The 20,265-nt window shown below is 38.7% G+C and overlaps 1 protein-coding gene across 1 annotated transcript; it reads right to left on the bottom strand.

Annotated features, from left to right (window-relative positions):
- Window positions 1-596: 596 nt before the first annotated feature.
- On the bottom strand, window positions 597-19,660 carry elp1 (elongator acetyltransferase complex subunit 1). The gene is made up of 37 exons (XM_058408391.1): window positions 19,555-19,660; window positions 19,239-19,390; window positions 18,782-18,934; window positions 16,976-17,057; window positions 16,809-16,889; window positions 16,637-16,722; window positions 16,391-16,490; window positions 15,951-16,041; window positions 15,144-15,267; window positions 14,923-15,016; window positions 14,565-14,795; window positions 13,488-13,658; window positions 13,263-13,347; window positions 12,981-13,142; window positions 12,734-12,840; window positions 12,206-12,309; window positions 12,062-12,115; window positions 11,714-11,819; window positions 10,196-10,311; window positions 9,908-9,981; window positions 9,708-9,786; window positions 9,556-9,635; window positions 9,320-9,472; window positions 8,507-8,592; window positions 6,980-7,128; window positions 6,748-6,871; window positions 6,545-6,642; window positions 5,372-5,573; window positions 5,092-5,153; window positions 3,829-3,891; window positions 3,631-3,691; window positions 3,420-3,533; window positions 3,181-3,292; window positions 2,273-2,400; window positions 1,726-1,877; window positions 814-892; window positions 597-733 (listed from the first exon to the last, which is right to left on the bottom strand). The coding sequence occupies exons 2-37, from the start codon at window positions 19,386-19,388 to the stop codon at window positions 666-668; spliced, it is 3,981 nt and encodes a 1,326-aa protein (XP_058264374.1). The 5' UTR covers window positions 19,389-19,390; window positions 19,555-19,660; the 3' UTR covers window positions 597-665.
- Window positions 19,661-20,265: the final 605 nt, after the last annotated feature.

Raw genomic sequence — 20,265 nt, 5'->3', positions numbered from 1 at the left:
ATGAAGTGCTGGTTGAGTAGTAGTGTTCCTGCCTACAGCAAGCTAAAATATTAATTATCTGATGAGGCAAAAAGGGAAAAATGTGAAACTGTGGGACAGAGGATCTCTAAAACAACTGGCCCTGAGGCTTGGAGAATTAGCATGCCTTAAAGCGTACTGAACTCGGGGGACTGATGAAGCAAAAAGAAAAAGGCCAGTCAAGATTCAGACCTCTAGCCAAGATGATAAAACTTGTGAGGGTGTGCTGTTAAATTAAAATCTTGAAACTCTTCCCATTGAAAGGCACAACCCACTTTGTCATGGTGCTTCTGTGTCTCAGGGTATGTGGATTAAAGCACTAGTCTTCGATGCGAGACCAGGTGGCATGGAAAACTCATGCAAGGCTCCCAACATACCAACATTCTGTCCTTTTCTTTCCTCTGGTGAAGTGATTATTTACCCGAAAGTGTCTTTCACTTTAATAAATACAACTACGATTATAGAGGAACTCGGCTGCACTACTGTAGAGCAATAAATCATTTCACTGCTTTATAAATAATGCAAAAATCTTTCATATATGTATTGCACACATAAATATAAGAGTTATGAAATTGTCATTTTGCTTTCAGGATATTTAATTATTTAATGATACTGTAAAACATATGCAAACAGCTTATAAACAAGAACTACTCTAGGATCGAGAGTTTCCATTTGACAGCCTGACGCATCTTGGGTGGTGTGAGGATCTCTGCATCTGAGAGGGAGAAACACACAGCTCTTTAATTCACAGCTCAGATAGTGTGTGATAAGTGTGTTGTTTTAACGAGGACTCACCCTGCTGGGGAGCTGTGACGGGTCTGGGCTGCTGAAACGAAGCCATGATGCTGTTGGCTGTTGAATTGGGGCCTGTGATCTAAAACAGAGAGGCAGTGGATTTCAGATTCATGAGATACAAACAGAATATCAATAATTAATAAGAAAGATATACTTCAGAATGCCATTCTGTTCTTTATCAGACCATATGCTTGTTCTAAGTCTGGTTTATACTTCAGAACCACTTTAACAAGTAGGGAGATGTGAGCTGTCCATAAAAGGGGCAGGCAGCAAACAGCAAGACATGAAAAGTGAAAAGCTCCTGTTTTTTTGTCTGTTCGAACAGTGGGAAGTGGGATGAGCCGTTTTTTTTTTTTCTGAAGCCTTATCAGAGGAAGAATTTACAAAATCCAATACAGCCATTCTCAGTGTGTGATCTGGGAATCCCAAGGGGTCTCTGAAGCATAGGCATAGATTTTTGTTTTTTGTTACAATGCTGAAAATCACAACCCACATTTATCAAAGTTATATTAATAATTACGTTAATGTACCTTTTAATGATAATTATTTGTCTATTAGCCTTGAATTGAAACGGTTCAAATGAAATTCTCAGTCATTTATTCAGTAAATTTACGAATGGAAAACAACATCTCTGGCTTCAATTAATAACGGGCATAAAATATGAATTATTGGATTATCTGTATAAATAAATGTGTGCAATGCTGTCTGAATTAAATTACTATTTTCTATATAATGTGTATTAATAATAAATGGTGTTGGTTGCAAGTCTTATGTGCAAATAAAGATTACTGTTATGCAGCGGGCATTTTGACGCACCAGGATATCCAGTACATCGATCTTGACAAGCTTATATTTCAAACGCCTCAGCTACCTCTAACACTAAACCTAAGTGCTTGTGTGTATTACTCTTACTGGAGTATGGCTTTGTTGAATTCCTTCGTGCCAGATCTCAGGGATGCTCGCGTCGATGAGCTGGAGCAGTTCACTGTAGTCTGACTGCAGGCTGCTGGCCAGCTTGTCAAACTGAAACAGTACCAGTGCCTTCAGGAGGCTGTGGATCTCCTCTGTGGAGAGGGAAAAAAAAAGAACACATGCTACAGTTATGGCTATTTCTCTGATACAACACAGCTCCATACAAAAGCAAATAAATATATAAAAAGGCACATGATAAATATATAAAATAATCTGCAGACCTGTAGTTTCCCAAGCTGCTGTCAAAGCCTGTCTTAAAAAAACATTTATCTGACAAAAGTCAAGAGCCTCTGGCTGTTGTGACGTTTCTCATCTCTGCTGCTAGTGGCAGAAATTAAAGCTGACCAGTACCTCAAACACAGCGGTCCAGCAAAGGAGGTCAAACCAAGCAAAGAGACAGTTCTTTATCTATAACTCATGAACTGGGACAAATCCTGCAGCACTTTTCACTCAGCTGAGCAGAACTAAAAGTGATTTCCAGTCTTACCTCTCATCTTGTCAACGACATGGATGATCTGGATAATGGCATGGAGAAGGGCGATGTCCTCGAAGGGGCTTCCTTCCTTTAAGCTGTGCTTCTTTCCTTCTGCTTTCCTGCGGTTCTTAGATGATCTCCTGAGTAAAAGAGCTGCGATTAGCCTCAGGCTTTCATGACGAACAAGTTACAGAGGAAACAGACATGATTTTTCCTCATTAAGCTCCAGGAAAAAATACCTCTGAAGTTTCAGACCAAGGTGTTTTTTCCCTCAGATATTTCAGTAAAATAAACTAAATTTGCTAGTAATGTCATGGCCAAGTGGAAATGTTGTGCCTAATACACTATGAAAGAAATAAAACATGCTGTTCACAATAAAGACATTCCTGGCACCTACACTTACTGTCCAGTTTATTAGGAACACCTGCACAATTCTTGCAATTATCTAATCAGCCAATCATGTGGCAGCAGCATAGCTCATAAAATCATACAGATACAGGTCACAACAAAAATCAGAATGGGAAAAATGTGACTTTAACCATGGCATAGTTGGTGGTACCAGATGGGCTTAGTCTGAGTATTTCATAAAATGCCGATCTCCTGGGAATTTCACATACAACAGTCTCTAGAGTTTACACAGCCTGGCTGGTATATGGAAGAATGGCTTCACTTGGTCAGTTTTTCCAGGAATTCCTCAGAAATGCTCTGCTAAGTTTATGACAGGATGCACTGCCTTCAAAGTGTTCAACTATCCTGTGCATGAATGGGATGTATATCAAAGGGGTGAGAGGCAAGAATAGTGCGATCAAACAAACAGGCTGCATGAACGAACAGTGCTGGAAATGTTTTTCTCTCTCTTGTTAGGCCATGCTAAGATGAGTATAACATCTGACCCAAATTCATTACTTCTGAATACTCACGAGGAGATGCGGGAGTTGCTGTGCGAGTACTTTGATCCGACACGGCTGCCGGTCATGACGCTGCTGGCTTCTGAATAGAGATCAGCGTCTGCACAGTCCAGGCCGTCCTCATCTGCAGCAGAGAGAAAAAACAGTGGAAGAAAATAAAAAGGCATCTCTAAATAGGTCCTGTGTGTTCCATCTAAAAGTCTACAATAAACTAGAAATTTTATGGCTTCATAGTTTATAGTGGTACTTACCAACAAACTCCAGTCTTGCCTTCTCTTTCTGCTCTCTCACTACAGCCAGTCTGTTTTTATGGCGTGTGAACAGAGCCCTCTGGGAGTCCACAAAGGCCATCTGAGTACTATGAGCTGAGCAGAATTGGACAAACATCAAGCTTGAGGTGAGAACAAACACATAGTAAATGTTTAAGACTTATTAAAGCTAAGGGTGAAAAATGTATAGTACCATCCAATAGTGCAGGTTTCAGGTTGGTTTCAATTATGTCAGGTCTGTTGTAAAGGTAAATCTGTAATAAGGAAATAAACATTAGATTAAAAATCCAAGTAAATAAAATAAAAAGATAAGAAATGTAGTTTTAGATTAAAAGTTTTACATTAAAAATAAAAATGCACAAATGTAAAATTAAAGCCACAAATTACTCACTAGCCTAAGAGCTTCCTCCCAGGCAGCACCCTCAATCAGGGCAGAAATAGCCTCCTCACAGTCCTGAAAATACCACCATACACTGCTTTTAAATTAATACATACAAAATACTACCACAATTTATATTTATTTCACCATGATATGTAAATATATGCATATATGTAATGTACAAGGTCATAGAGTCCAATACAGAAATGTATAGAAATGAGACGTTTATATTCATACATTTTTGGAAGGAGTCTCCAGTGTCAGCATTTTGTAACGGTCAGAGATAATTTTAACTTTTACAAACAGGACTTCTCATTACAAGCTGCTTTGTCTGTCTCATTAAACTCAAAGAAGAAAATAGATGCTAGTGACGGTTTATAGCTGCTATAAAATAAGTGCTATCAGGAACTAATATTCCACCACATTAAACATAATTATAATCATAAATTACATGACAAATTGCAGAACAGCCCATTAAATAAAGAATCACGCCAATATTTCCTCTGTTATATCCAGGTGATCTTATCCGCAAAGGGCCGGTGTGGGTTCAGCTTTTCATTCCAATCAAGCAGAAGCCACATCTGTTTAATCAGTTGAACTTGGCTTTCAGAGTACTATGAGGTCTGGCTTATGCTTGTTTGGAATGCAAACTTGCACTTCCACACTGGCCCTTTATGAATAGAATTGGACACCACTGGTCTTATCTCTCTCTACCATACCTCTAGAATGGGTCATTACCATAGACGTATTTCCCAGCAATAAGAAAACGGTAAAAACCCTGACACATTTATATAGAACTATTTATCTAATTACCAATCCATGGTCAGTGTGAATTAAGCCCTAAATCTGTATAAATTGCCCTTTCAGAAATTGAACAATTTTTTTTAGAGATCATGTGGTTGGGTGACTTTCCAATTAAGTCAATGTATCTCCAAGTAAAAATATCATCTGGAAAAAATGTAATGGTTCTAGTGTTAGAAAGTGGGATAAAGCTAAAAAAAAAACAACCAAAAACAACTTGAATGGCATCCCAGGACTGCAACGGCTGTTTTAAACTCATGTTTTTGCCTGAATGCCTTTAATAGGGTTTAAGTAAACAGGTTTTCTGTTCTTTTCTCAGTATAGGGAAAAACTAGGAGATAGAGATTAGGATGAAAAATGCATAACATGGAGGAATATTCCAGCAGCCAGGGCCAAGCAGCTACACCACAGCAAGAATCCTGGAGATAAAAAGCAGTGAGGGGAAATTTAAGGAGCTGATAAGATTACTCTCACCTTAGCATACTGCTCCAGCAGCAGAGCAGCCTCTGTATGTCTTCTCATTTCTAGAAGCTTCTCTAAAAGATAAAAAACATTATAAAAAAAAACCCAATAATCTATTTTACTGCCATTAATCACAATAACACCATTTGTGCACTGATTGTAAAGATTCAGGATAATCAGCTTTATGCATTTATTTTATTTGGTATATTTTCTGAGGTATTAGATCCTAACTAGCATGGGCTATTATGAGGTTAAATGCTTTGCTGAACACACACACACACACACACAATACCTGCTAGATCTCGTGCAAGCTGTGTCAGCTGTGTGGGCGGCACAGGGATGTGTGTCGCCACAGCGAGGGCGTGTCTCCAGCTGGTGCAACTGATGAAGGCCTGCAAAGCACGGGGCATCTCTCCACATCGCCATAGCAACAACCCTGCCAGCTCAGCCTGCTGATCCTCCAACAGGTGTTCAGCGTAGGCCACACTTAGCGCCTGATGACATCACAGACAGGTTAGAGTTATTCGTGAACTCAACACCCTTCAGGGATGTGATTATTCAAATGAGCACCATATGTGAATGCCTTCTAAGCCATTAAGTCAAGCCATTGTGCATGGAATCTGAATATCAATGGTGGCTATAGAACATATGGTCTCTTATGCAAGTGTCACCCCTTTGACCTCTCCCTAACACCCTCAGACTCTTCAGAAGCTTCAGTACTGCTTTCATGGCTATAGCACCTATAATATAATAATGACTTCACACAAGCTTCGGTTTCTAGTGTTTCTAGGGATTTTTATTTTGATTTTATTTACACAAAATATGAAATATGAAAATGCTAATTATTTTTCAGACATTTGTTGGTTGCATAAGTATTGACCCCTGGCTCAATACTTGGTAGAACCACTTTTGTCTTCTGGAATGTGTCTCTATCTGCTTTGCACATCTATCTGGATCTTAATATTTTGAATCATCTCACTTTATGTGAACAAAAATGGCAGGGATAATTATGCAAGGCGCTGTTCCATCCACTGTCAACAGTCTAAATGATCATGATTTATAATCCTCTGATAATCATCTAAAAACAGTCAAGGTGCTGTTCAATGCATTCTTGCTATTACAATTACATCACATCAATTCAGAGCTTCTACCTGTGTATCCTGAATGAAATAGAGCTAATGTACGGAGGCTAGGTTCTGTAGGAACCTTAAAGGATGGCATCTGTGTTACCTTTGATGGAGTCACCCAGATGCTGGATTATGTCACATATTACTAATATCTGCCAACTGATATATTAAGACCATAATACAAACTAGCAATTCATTCAGATTTTCCTTCAAAGATCATTTAAACACAGTACACAATTTCACAAAAGATCCCATAAGCAAGTAGACAGTGATAGTAGGGAACATTTAAGCCACGGATCTAAACGTATTATATAATCAGCATTTATAGGAGAAGTAACCTGGTATTGCTGACTGTCTGCAGAGTAGAGCTGCAGAGCTTCAGTGTACAGCTTCTGATCCTTCACCAAGTTTAATAACTCAGTGAAGTGCTCCTCATCTGAGAGAGAGAGAGAGAGAGAGAGAGAGAGAAATCTTAAACTCTTGTGTTTATATGTTTTCTATTTGTAATCTTAACCTTCATTCAGACTGTGTAATCTCTCACCACACTTGCTGAGGTGATGCAAGGCCTTCTTGTATCTCTTCAGGTGTTTGTCTATAGTATAGCGCTGGTAATTTGGTTCAAGGGTTTTCAGCATGTTCAGGAAGGAAAGATATTCTTTGGGGTCCTAGAGATGATAAAAGATAGAAGAGAAAGATAAGATTTCCCCTCAGCTCTTCTATTAAGTTATGTTTTTACAAACGGAAACATTTTTTTACACGGAAAAATCCCCAACCTTCTGAGACTTTTCTGCTACCATCAGCACCAGGTCGAAGTCATAGGTTCCCAGAGAGTGCTCATACAGCTCATTAACGTTGACCAGGAATAAGAGATACTTCAGAGCCTCCTCTGCACTCACTGCCTTTTCTGCACTGGGTGGGTTTACTAATAATAATAATAATAATAACAACAATAATAATAAATCAGAAGGTTAACATTCACAAATGCAAACATATAAAATCTGGAGTGATTACAGATTTGAATAATTTAATGATTTCGGCAAATTATAATACTGGCTGATATTTTATGCACACAAAAATTAACACAGACAAAATGTTTACTTAAACACAAAGCAACATAGCTTGCAAAATCATTTGCAAATAAAAGAAATTATGATTTATCATAAGTATTAAACAAGGTTATATTTTTTTGACTGACTCTACAAAAACGTCAATATTATGGGCTATTTTGTATAGAATCATGACATACTACATAACATAAATTAAAGTTCACTTGCATAACAAGTATTTACAAATAATTTCATTACCCCCGTGTTATCCAAGATGTTTGTGTCTTTCTTTCTTCAGTCGTAAAGAAATTATGTTTTTTGAGGAAAACATTTCAGAATGCCTTTTGTGGTTAAAAAGTATACAATATTTTTATTTTATTTATTTTTCTAAGAAAATGACCAATAGTTTGGCTAGATAAGACCCTTCTTCCTCGGCTGGGATTGTTCAGAGTTCTTTGAAGCTGCATTTTGGACGTTCAGACTCGTGGGCACCACTGAAGTCCACTATACGGAGAAAAATCCTGAAATGTTTCCCTCGAAAAACAGAATTTCTTTACAACTGAAGAAGGATAGACATGAACATTTTGGATGAGAAAGGGGTGAGTAAATTATTTGTCAATTTTTGTTCTGGAAGTAAACTTCTCCTTTAAGTCCATTTCACTAACAGGTTGTTATACTACAAAATGTGGAAAAGGTTCAAGGTAATAAATACTGGGGCTGTAAACAGCAGCCTAAAATACGCATTTACTCATAAGCTCACATCATAATCGCACAATATGACTTAGTGTTCCATTATTCCCAGTGTGTTGCAAAACTCAGTGTCCTGTGCTCACAGAGAGCTCTTACTGCCCTCTAGCGGCCAAAAAATAAGGAAGACGCTACTGAAATGTCACCATTCTCACTCGTGCTTACATAAAGTATTTTATGTATTGTCAACTCTTATAACCCTGAGTGTTTCCATTATTACATAGCAATGAGTAGCTGTCATTTACATATACTTTTTTTTCAGTTTCATTTCACCTTTTTCCATGATAAACTGTCTACTGGAACCCTTTAGAAACACACTAATCAAAAATCTTTACAAACTTTAACTTTACAAACACACTAATCAAAAATCAGACACCGGGAGGAACTATTATTTGTTTTAAAAGCTGCAGTATTTACATACATATTGTGTATAATGAATATGAAAGACTTTATGCATCCTCATTTATTTATTTTTTTTTAACACATCACTCATCCCCTAATTCTTACCACGCAATTCATGGACCTTCTGTAGAGCAATCTCTAGTTCTGGTGTCGTCTTCCTCACGTGGGATGTTAAAATGCACAAGCAGTATCTGTGAGAGGAAAAAAAAAAAACAATCGAAATGCTCATTAGTGGTCAGCTGAAGTATGTGGTCATACTATAAATGTTTAGTCATAAACAGCAAGTCATATAAATGCACAATTCGGTCCTTGTCAAACTCGTTCAAACTCCTTACGCTTGCCCATTTTTCCTGCTTCTAACACATCAACTTTGAGGACAAAATGTTCACTTGCTGCCTAATATATCACACCCACTAACAGGTGCCATGATGAGGAGATAATCAGGGTTATTCACTTGTCAGTGCTCATAATGTTATGCCTGATTGGTGTAAGTAAGTAAGTCACTCTAGATAAGGGCATCTGCCAAATGCTGTAAATAACACAAATCATTTACTTATAATTTTATTGAAGAGTACAGAGAAAAAACTCTGTCTTTTTTCCTCACAGGAAAAGGCTGATTTTTTTTATTCATGGAATATTACTTTAGAAGAGCATAAGCTCCCTGGTTTCTCTTTCACCACTGTGGACTAGGTTTGATTCCTGGGCAGGGAACCAACTCAGCCACTGAGGTGTTAACTCTCAGTGTCAGTTCCAAGCCCAGATAAATAAAATAGGAGGATTGCATCAGGAGCGGCATCAGGCGTAAAACCTGATCCAAATCAAAATCGGATGATCCTCTGTGCTAACTCTGAACAGGGAGCAGCCAAAGAAGCCAAAGAGCAGCCAAAGAAGCCAAAGAACAACTTTGAAAGAACATACTTATGTGGATCAAGAGTCTCCATGGCAGATCGCAGAGCATCACAGACAGTGTCGACTTTCCTCCTCCCATGACCTTCTCTCGCTGTTACTGAAGCAGACTGGCATGCAGAATTCGCCGGACACAGGTACATTGTCTTGGTAGTATCTTCTTCTCTATCAATTAAAAAGTCCTATCATGCTTACAATGAAATTTACACAAATACAGCATGACACTGTACGCGCAGAAAGGCACTTACTTGAGCTCTGTAAGAAAAAGGTTGATGTAGCTGACTGAGGCAATCTGTTTCAGAAACAGTTCTGCATTCTCCAAGAACGCCTGTGAATCAAAGAGTATAAGGTTACTACACTAAATCAAATGAGAGGAAATCACTTGAATGAGATCACTCACGCTGGGATTGTGGTCGTAGATTAGGTTCAGGTTGATCCGCAGCTTCCTCATGCATTCGAATGCATCTCTAAATTTCAGCCTGGAATATTGAGAGACCTTTCAAACTCTTTTGAACTTGATGAAATTTCAACATTTACTTACTCTGAAAAGGTGAACTCATGAATGTTATGCTCTTTACGATTTATTAAAAAACCACATACTCATCGAGACACTTCCTGACTTGAGCCAACACAAGAGCTCGATGGTGGATGGTTTCTAGGTTACCACGGGGCATCTGGAGAAAGAAGAAAATGCGCACAGCCTGTTATCAAGGATAATCTAAAATGATCAGGAATTCACATCCCAGTCATTTTCTCTTAAACTCAGTGTGTCATCTCTACACCTACAGATACAGTTAATGACTTTCTGTCTAGAAAACAAGTCTGAAAAATAGGAGCTGACAGGCAGCAGGAATGATGGGTGGGCACGAGTTGAGTTCAGTACTAAACCTGGAGGATGAGTCTGGTGTCCTGAGGCACCACAGTAACGATGCGAGATCCTCTCTCCACCCTGCGCACACTCTCATCATTTTGAGCTGCTTCTGAACTCAAAGCCGTCTGCATATCTGCAGCAACAGAGTTTAGAAAGAATGTGAAGTTGAAAGCTCCATCATCTATTCTTGCTCAGAGATACAATATTGCACGATGAATAATGACCGTACTGTTACTCCTAAACAACAGTACAATATCGCATTATTCCATTAAATAACCATGGCAAAGCCAGATCTGTTTTTGTTTTGTTATTCCATCAATATACATGTATAGAGTGGACTAAAATATAAGCAGTGTCCCAAATGATGTACTAGTTTATACACTATGGACTTACTCAATGCAATACCATCTAATGAATTAATAGTAAAGGTTTTTTAATAAGCTGGAAGCCGTTTCCCAGTTGATAGCAAACGACATCAAATCACACAAAGTGAGCTAATTTAAAATACATCTCTAAGATGCCTTGTCCACCAGCATGTCATCGAGCATACCGAATTTTTTTGGGCATCCAGAAGTATGTGGTAGCCCCGCCCCTCTTCCACTGTGTATCCAGAGCTATAACTGTTGCATGAATAAACTGCCCAACATTCTACACTCAAGGAAATTTTCAGTATGAACACACTACTCACGCTATTTAAACTACAAAATGGCATATGTTTGTGGTCACCTGACCATCATGATCCGTGTGTTTGTCTAGATTTAGTCCTCCGTTTCTGGGAAGGTGTTCCAAACTGGGTTGAGGTCAGGGCTTTGTGTAGGCCACATGTCTTCATGGAACTCACTTTGGCCTCTTAGTTTCAATGAAGAGAATTGAATAATCTACAGCATACTAAGACATTCTACACAATTGTCTGCTTCCAGCAGTTTGGGGAAGATCCGCATATGGGTGCGATCGTCAGGTGTTCTCAAACGTCTGGCTATAAAGTGCAGCTTTATACTGTATAATGCTCACTAGCATGCTCAATGCATGGGGTCAATGTAAGCGTTACTCTTTTTACAAGTACATTTACAAAAAGTTGAATAAAAATTACAAAATACTGTGAACAGGCCAATTTTCAGCACTGGTGAATTCTCATATCTCACCTGTTCAGAAGGTCTGGAATAAATCTCGACAACAGCAGCTCTGATACCCAGTTCTCATACACCATTGTTCCTATTCTAACTACCACAGGGTCTTGTACATCAGATGCACCACATAAAACACATTTTAAAATAAACATAATGTGTAATGTTCGATAATGTACGAGTCTTGCCATCACAACAAGGTGAGATGTTTTCTTCTTCATGACAGAGAGAACCAGAAGAGGCTTGTGATAAGAGGAACTTGTTTTGCGGACATTTAGATTCGCTATTAAAGTATTAAAATGGGCAATATGTTGCTCTTCAGTGAATAAAACGTCATCGTTGTTGTTCTGTTTTTTAACATTGCTGCTTTATAGGAAGGAAGTAAACAATAAGTCATACTTGGTCTCTTACCTTTGATTGACAATGTGGTCAGGCGGAAGCAACGGCAGGTGTGTGAGTGTGTGGTGAGAAGAAGGAACTCGTCATTCACCACAAAGGAGGAAATATTAGAAGCGATCTGTGGAAGAGAACGGTCTTTTAATCAGATATAAACGTGACTAAATCTCTTCATCTCTGTCTGTGTCAAATCCATGTTATTTATGTAGTGCTGTTTCTTTCTCCCAAGAAACTCTTTTGAATGAGGTTAATTAACTGACCTGTTAACTAAAATAAAATATCCAGCAAGCCGTGACTAGCCAGGCTGTTAAAATCTTTACTTGTGGTGTTGTTATAAAGAGATTTTAGATCACTCATACATACCACACTGTTACCGATGTAGAGATGGGATCTTTCGGTCAGACCTACTAAATGCTCCTGCAGAGAGACACAATACATCCGAATGCATACGTAACAAGGGACATAATCAGAGAATGACAAAGCAAAATGTCTTTCCTGTATTGTTACCTCTCCGTTGATGGTACACAGAGATGTCTGAACGCATGGCTGCAGAAAGTTAACACTGAACTCTAAAGAATCCTTCCATTCGGTCACTGCTATCTCTGCAGAGTCTGAACAATAAAGAATTGCATAATTTCTATACTGCTGGACTAATTATAGTATCAAAGCAATTCAAAAATATATGTGGTGATTAAAAATCCACTGTTAGCCACTAAAATTATTAGAAATATTATAAACACTCACACACTTCCTGCCCGTGAGTGATGCAACGGCATAAATGACAATTAAACCAATTGTTTTTGTTTTATTTTAGTTCAGTTTGGAGGCAGTGTGTGTGTTTGGAGACATTTAATTATAATTATTATTTAATCTTACTACATTAATTTAGTTTAGGTATGTGATTTGTAGTTGTACTTTATATTAGTTATAATAACTCTGTGTTATCTGTGAGCGAGGACACTCTTTGCCATTTTTCATATTCCACTGTTAAAGAACAGAATCAAGAATAAGCCGTAGTACTATAGGATCTTTTACCCCATTTTACTCTCCTGATCTGTCCATCCTCCAGCTGCAGAGCCAAGATGTCGCTCTTAGAGCTGTGGCACAAGCTGATCACATGACCTTCAACCTTAACCTCGGACCTGATTTAACACCCAGACAAAATTACAGGGATGAAACCAAAACAGCAGCATTTCAACCCTGATGTGCAGCATATGAAATTGTGTTTCCTGGCATAAAGGTAAACACAAAGAAGTGCAGGATTTGAGATGTTGGTCTGTACCTGATGGCCAGTGTGAGTTCTGAGCTCTGGGTCTCTGCTGGGGTCAGTATGAGTAAACGTGACTGGTTTAGTTCAACTCCACACGCTACTGCCACAAACATATCCTCTCTCAGCCAGAGCAGCAGACGCAGGGACAGAATCCCCTCTTGGGCTACTGCAACACTACATACAAAGTACAATCAGCATTAAAACAAACACACACACAAACACAAACACACTACCGGGAATACAGGAATAACAACAACAGTAAAAACAAAAACATTGACAGTATAGTAATCTAACCTGTATGTCTTTCGCAAAACCAGTGGTTTAGAAACGACTCTAAATCCAGATGCATCCTTCTCAGGCTCACTGGCATCTTCACTGCCTGAATGAGAAAGGAGAAAATTTACTTATTTGCTTTCAGATCCAGACAAAGCATGAATATGACCACTGACACACACCATACTGAAAAAGAAGAAACAAATGCTTTATTTATTTTTGTCATTTATTTTTCTATCAGCACACCTCGGCCTGCGATGTGCAAACACCCGTCTGCTGTTAACGCTGCAAACTCATTGGTACTCAGAGGCTGTGCGTGGAAGGTGACCAGGTTGACAGGAGCAGGAAACTGCAACTCATAGGAACACATGGGTGGAGGCACCACAGACTGACGAAATGTGGTCACCAAAACTTTATCTGTAAGACAAGGAGGACATAAGGGTGGAAAAGATTTAAAAGACCTGGGCAAGATGGTTATATGTATATATCTACAGTATACATTTATGCTGACATTAAAGGTATAGTCAGCAATAGGAAGGTAATTTTTGTTTTATTTAGTCCCACCGTTAAAAAATCCATCCTGAATGACTAGGTGACATAATGATCTTTATAATTAACAAGCAATCTTCAATGGCGTCAAAGATTTATAGATAGATAACGTTCTGACGTGACATTTTTAGTCCTTTCATCAACACTGCGACAAATGATACATCACCCACAATGCAGTTCAAGGCATCAGTAAGAATGAATCTGTGTCTAAAGACAGCGATGCAGCAGGGTTTTAGTGCTTCAGTTTTCCAGCTGCCTTACTTTCTGCTCAAGCAACTCATGATCCAAAGTTTTCATGTTACTCTCATGTTACTCCTGCCATCGACGCCAATAAACTACATCTCGGACATCATTAACTAACCAAGTCAAGTCTCTGCCGTAACTCAGTAGAGCGCAACTGCACTGTATAGCTGCACTGCATTTTGAACTGTGTTTGCTGTCTGCACTACGTCTAGGATGGATTTTCTCATTAATACGACACTGAAGATCTCTAGGAAATGGTGTGTGTGAGAAAAGAAGCTCTTGCTATTTTGTTTTTACAAGCTAATGAGAGAACCTGTGTGTTGTTATGTATGTTTGTGAGTCTTCTCACACTAACAACCAAAAAAAAAAAGCCAAATTAGCGCCTCAATTATTAAACTCATCATAAACTTTTCCTTCAAGTGGTCCAGGTGAAGCAGTGAAAACAAGTGTGCAATGCCTAGGCTACAACAGCAGAATGATAGGACACCACAGACACCTAACTTAATCCTAAGAAAGCTTGGAGTCTCTCACCTCCATCAATCACTGCCACATTGGCATTATCATGTGAATCATATCCTTGGCTGCGATCTGTGCTCCAGCTCCAGACATACGTGCAAGTGCTCCAGTCATTATTCAGCAGGTAGAGATGGAGAGGTTTCACAGGGTCCCAACACATACAGACTGGAGCCTTTGAGGCCTCTCTTCCAAAATGCAGACTCTGTTTTAGGTACCAGTGGTAATTCCCTACTGTCCATAACTGAACTAAAAAAAAGAAAGAAAGAAAAAGAGAGAGAGACACAGATTTGATGAAACAGAAACTGACAGTAAAAACATTAGTGTAATTACAAATAATTCACCAGAAGAAAAGAAATGTTAAGTCATATTTAACTGTATGTGTTAGGGCTGCTGTTCACTCCTGGGGTCAGATCCTCAAGCCAAACAGCCAGAACGGTGGAGTCACTGTTCCAAAGCAACTCCTTCACCTGAAACACATGATACACTTTTACATACATTAACGCACCCATACACAAAAACAGCCACTGTTCGTCCAGTATTAGAATAAAGCTGTACTCTGTGTCCTCTACAGCGTAATGATGAATCATGGCCCACCTTAACCTGGTCCTTGGCGAACGGTAGAGTAAAGTCTCCATGCAGCAGGCCATTCTTTTCCATAAACACAACACTGTATTTGTTAGGGTGCCGCTGCGTGCAGGCTATCAGGCTACCTGAAGGTCTGAACCACACACAGGAATGTTAGGCCACAACATAATACAGACTCGCACATACAGCAATATTATCACTGATCTAAGTCATCAGTCAGTGTACTCTAAGGTCATCAGGAGGTCACTACTGGTTGCCATAGTAACTACTTATCGGCGCAACTAGCATTACACGTTACAACGAATATGTTTTCTTGGAGCTAAAATAAAACATTCTGGAAGGAGATTTGGTGTTTGTGTATAAAACTCAGCAGTGTATATATGCATAATATCATACGAGATGAAGGAGAAGCATTGTGTGCTCTTATACTGTCTTCATCCCCTTTGGTCAAGTCGCTTCATATTTGAGTCGCTACTTTATTTTGACACGACCACATCTAATCACCAACAGTTGCTGCGGCTTATGTTGCTGGAAGACACAAGCTCTCACTGAAAATAAATGATCTCTAATCGCTTTGTCGCTGCATATGTGAAGGCACCATATGGTTACTACACAAATGTCCCAATTTTAAAATTTTTTTAAGTTATACATTCTAGAGCACATTTAGTACAGTCACTACTACAAATGATACATTAACTAGAATAAAAACCAATAGCAAACATGTGCAGTGATCAATCTGGTCCTAAATCTTAAGGCGGTCATTTATTACGACTAAAATGCATCAGCATAGCAGTGTGATTACTTCAAAGCTCTTACTTCCAGCATAGAGCTTCTTCAAGGCCGTTGACAACTTCACTGGTAGCCTGCAGGACACACTCTCTGTTCCAAACTCGGACTTTTCGAGCCCCTGAAACAACAAAAAAGCACAAATCTACAAATCTGTACAAAACTAGCCCAGCGTGCTTCTTAGTCCCATGTTTTGGCTGGTGGAAATCTGACTAGGATTAAATGTTGTAGGTAAATGTGAAATAATAACCTATGGTGAGCTTATGCGCATTAATACAGACTAAGTGAAAGGAGAGCATACTATCTTGGTTTTAACAAATTTTTTAATCAAGCACATTAAAAGTCAGGGACTGATGTTTTGTCGTATTAACAGTGGCTATGAATAACTAATAAGTAGCTCAGACATATAATGTATTTATTCCAGCTTATTTATTTGTGCACCCTGAATTATTAAAATGCAAACCACTTGCCTGTCTGAGGACAGATGGAGCCAACTGCAAAGAGCTGCCCATCTCCTCTCCACGTGATCCTCGGCATGCGGTCATCCCATGGCACTGCAGGCTGCACTTCCTTACATGACATGCAGCAGAAATTTGAATTGTAATACATGAGAACATACAAACCGCAATGAATACTATAGTTTATAATAAATTATTTGACAATTGTCTGGTTAGTATATTCGGGTCTACATTAACACACTGATAATGAAATCTTACTGCAGCTTTCCTCTGTGCAGCCTGCTTTCCCGCTGAGCCGTGAAACTGCGTCTCCTTCTTACCCCATCCAACCGTGATGAATTTTCCTGATGCACAAATACAACAGATTCATTGGTACATTAAAAACACAAAGAAAATGTTTCTCTAAGCTCTGAACATGTAAAAGTCCCACCTTCTCCAAACTCCTCCTGCTGAATGGCCACCTCAGTTATGGGCTCAAAGTCTTTAGTCATTAAGATGACTGTCTCCTGACCTAAAGATCAGAACAGCACATAACGCAATCACACGTCTGTGTAATTAATCCATTATAGTTGGTAGAAATATCACTCAGTGACAGACCTGTGCAGAGTGCCACAAGCTCCTGGTCTGGACTCCAACTCATGGCAGTGAGTCCAGAATCCACAGTCCCCACACACTCCAGCTACCAAAACACACAAATATCCACATTCACATGACGAGAGAGAAGCAGGATGGCTACAGGTACTCTCAAGGTAACACTCATTTGATGCTATTTGAAATGAAAATTCCAAATTTAACACAGAAATACTTTAATGTAACTTACATGTAGGGAAATATGCTCATGTGTTCACTCGCCGTCCACTTTATTAGGAACACCTGTATACCTGCACATTCATGCTGTTATCTAATTAGCCAATCATGTAGCAGCAGCCCAATCATTCAGATTTAAGTCAAGAGCTTAGTTAATCACACATCAGAATGAAGAGAAAGTGTGACCTCTGTGATCGTGGCATGGATGCTGCTACCATAAGGGCATGATGAGTGTTGCATAAACTGCTAGGGAATTTCACACACAACAGTCTCTAAAGTTTTTCTGGCATTCCTAATAAAGTGGACATTGGTGACAGTGGTAGTGGTGGTGGTGGAAGCAGTGACCTTTATTTAAGCTGTATAAACCCTCATTTAGATTAAATCTATTCTACAAGTGTGGCCTGGAAAAGTAGTCGAAGGCACCAATGGAAACAAATTTGAAGACAAAACAATAAATATAGCATAAAAGCAACATAAAAATACACAGACAGTAATATAAATTCAGATATCACAGGAACAACTTCCAACATGGCTATTCTCAAGTTATTTACAAGTGGCATAAATTCAACCAGTGAAGGCAGCACAGTGAGTTTCCTGTAAATAGCTCCATTAAAGCCTTTTTTTTTTCCAGCTCATGGGGAACAACAAGCTGAATAATGTCCTAAGAATAAAGATTATAATGATCTTCTTTGGATGACAAATATATTGGTAACAAGCCAAATAGTGTGTGTCTGTATATATTTATTGATTTCATTATATAAAAAAATAATAATAGTAAACTTTGCTATGGTTATTTTCTTTAAGGTAAGGGGAAAAAACATCTGGAATTTTTTAAATTATTGACAAGAAAGAGAAGAAAAAGTGATAAAGGGAACTAACTAGTTTCACGGACGTTCCCCAACATTAAACATAACTATAAAAAGATGTTTAAAAAAAAAACACACCAACTGTCAGATGCTTCGCTTCAGCTGCATCACACTACCTGGTGTTAGATATTTTCCTGTAACAGCATGTCCTGTTGTGTTTTATTCCTTTATAGGAGATAATATGCTATTCTCCAGACAGTTTTGCTTGAATTATATATCCCCACATTGACACTGGCCTCAGTTTAATGCTCACCTTTGCAATGTTTGAGTATAATAACATAGTTGAGGGCATTAATACAGTCTAAGGGAAAGGAAAACAGGACTATTATCTTGTTTTAACTATTTTTAATGGAGTCAGTTACTAATGCTTTAGCTATCATTGGTTGTGTTCTGTCTTCACACTGCATGTTATAGTCTTTTTAGTCGAAGTGCTTAGGTGTGACTGATTACACAAAAAGAGACTATGAATAAAAAAATAACTAGGCCAGACTTATGATGCTGTTGCTCTGGGTTATCAATCTGTCCACTCCCGGTTATTAAATATTCAGACAAATCTTGGTTTAATGCTCATCTCTGCACTGTGTGAGTGACCACAAATTTGTCACAGTTGGGATGCAGCATCAAATGTTCCCAAAACAGCATTAATTACTGAGAAGTGCTTAGGCAAATCTCAATTCACTTACTTTTTGTAAAGTAATGTGGTAAGCTGTGCAGGGGTCAGTATGAATACCTGATTAGTGTTAAGGTTCCACAGGATGACATCACCCTGGGCAGTGGCCACACAAGCAGATTCCTGTTCAGGCAGATCCTGAATGCCCAAAACAACCCCGCTGCCATCCTCTGAGAGATAGTTCTCCGTGGTTAGAGACACTTCATTCAATACCTAAACACAAGAACACTGAAAATCAGATTCACAAAGCATCTCAAGTCAAGTCAAGAAGCTTTTACTGTCATTTCAACCATACATAGCTAATGCAGTATATAGTGAAATAAAACAACGTTTCTCCAAGATCATGGTGCTTCATAAACAACATGGAGCTAAGAACTGAACGCCATATAAAGTGCATCGTGGGCAACCGAGTGCAAACAGGTTCTGTAATCAAACAGCAGAATCAGTGTGTGATACAGTGAGGATGGGGAACTAGGTGGACACTAGAGATGATGGACATTGCTGATTTTAGTGTTACCTGTCCTGTCCTGGGGTCGTACTCTGTGATGGAGAACTGAGAGGCGATCAGTAATGTTTCTGTGTCTATCCTCACAGAAACACACTGAGGAGAGCCTAGGCTCTGTAGGTCCGACATGCGCACACATTTCAGCAGCTTTAAGTTTCTCATTTCTGTAAACAACACGAAACATTCATCATTCAGTACATACACATGTAATTATGCTAGCTGTGCTAAGTCAAAAAGCCAGATAGTTTTACTCGCACAAAATCAAAAATCGCCATCCTACTAAGTATTACCATAAATCGTCTAAAATATCATCATAAAGATTAAATACCTTTCAGACTGTTTATACTATGACAGGAAAACCATATGGAGCATAACAACAGAAACACGCTGTCAAGTTCCTGCAGTTTCAACTCTGACCTCTAAAGACACGTGGTACACACATATCGTAACATCACCACCTAGCGGCCAATACTGCCAATACAAATAAAGAGGCTTGGCAAATAGAAATCAAAGCTCTTTATTCTGCACAATATTCTCTACCAGAAATCTTATATCATATTTGCACAGTACACAACATTTTTGTACACAGCATACATGTATTTTACTTTCCCTTATCAACTACATTAACAGCTTTGTTGTTGGAGCACTTCAATTTCAACCTGCACTTCTAATACTTCCCTGTTTAAATCAAGTCATACATTTGCATTAGCTACATAAAGGCCATGTGACAAACATGACAATAACAATTTTAACATGCAATCAAAATAATTAATCAAAATAACTCATGATCAAAGCAGGTGTATTGTAGCTGTGAGGTGTCTACACTACCTACTGCACTACAGTGTCATACACTTGCAATAATATTTAGGTTTAAAAAGGCTTAGTTAATATGGCAAAAAACAAAACAAAACAAAACAAAACAAAAAAAAACATGATCCTACTTGTGAACATGTGATTAACATACCCACAGACATCATCTGTGTGACTTATGGGAGGGGGGCAAATATTAGCCCTTTACCAACACATATAGGTCCTGCAT

The sequence above is a fragment of the Hemibagrus wyckioides genome, linkage group LG14 (genome assembly GCF_019097595.1).
Source record: "Hemibagrus wyckioides isolate EC202008001 linkage group LG14, SWU_Hwy_1.0, whole genome shotgun sequence".
Taxonomy (NCBI): Eukaryota; Metazoa; Chordata; class Actinopteri; order Siluriformes; family Bagridae; genus Hemibagrus; species Hemibagrus wyckioides.
Note: the sequence above shows the minus strand (reverse complement) of the source record. Positions and strands in the feature narration are given on the sequence as shown.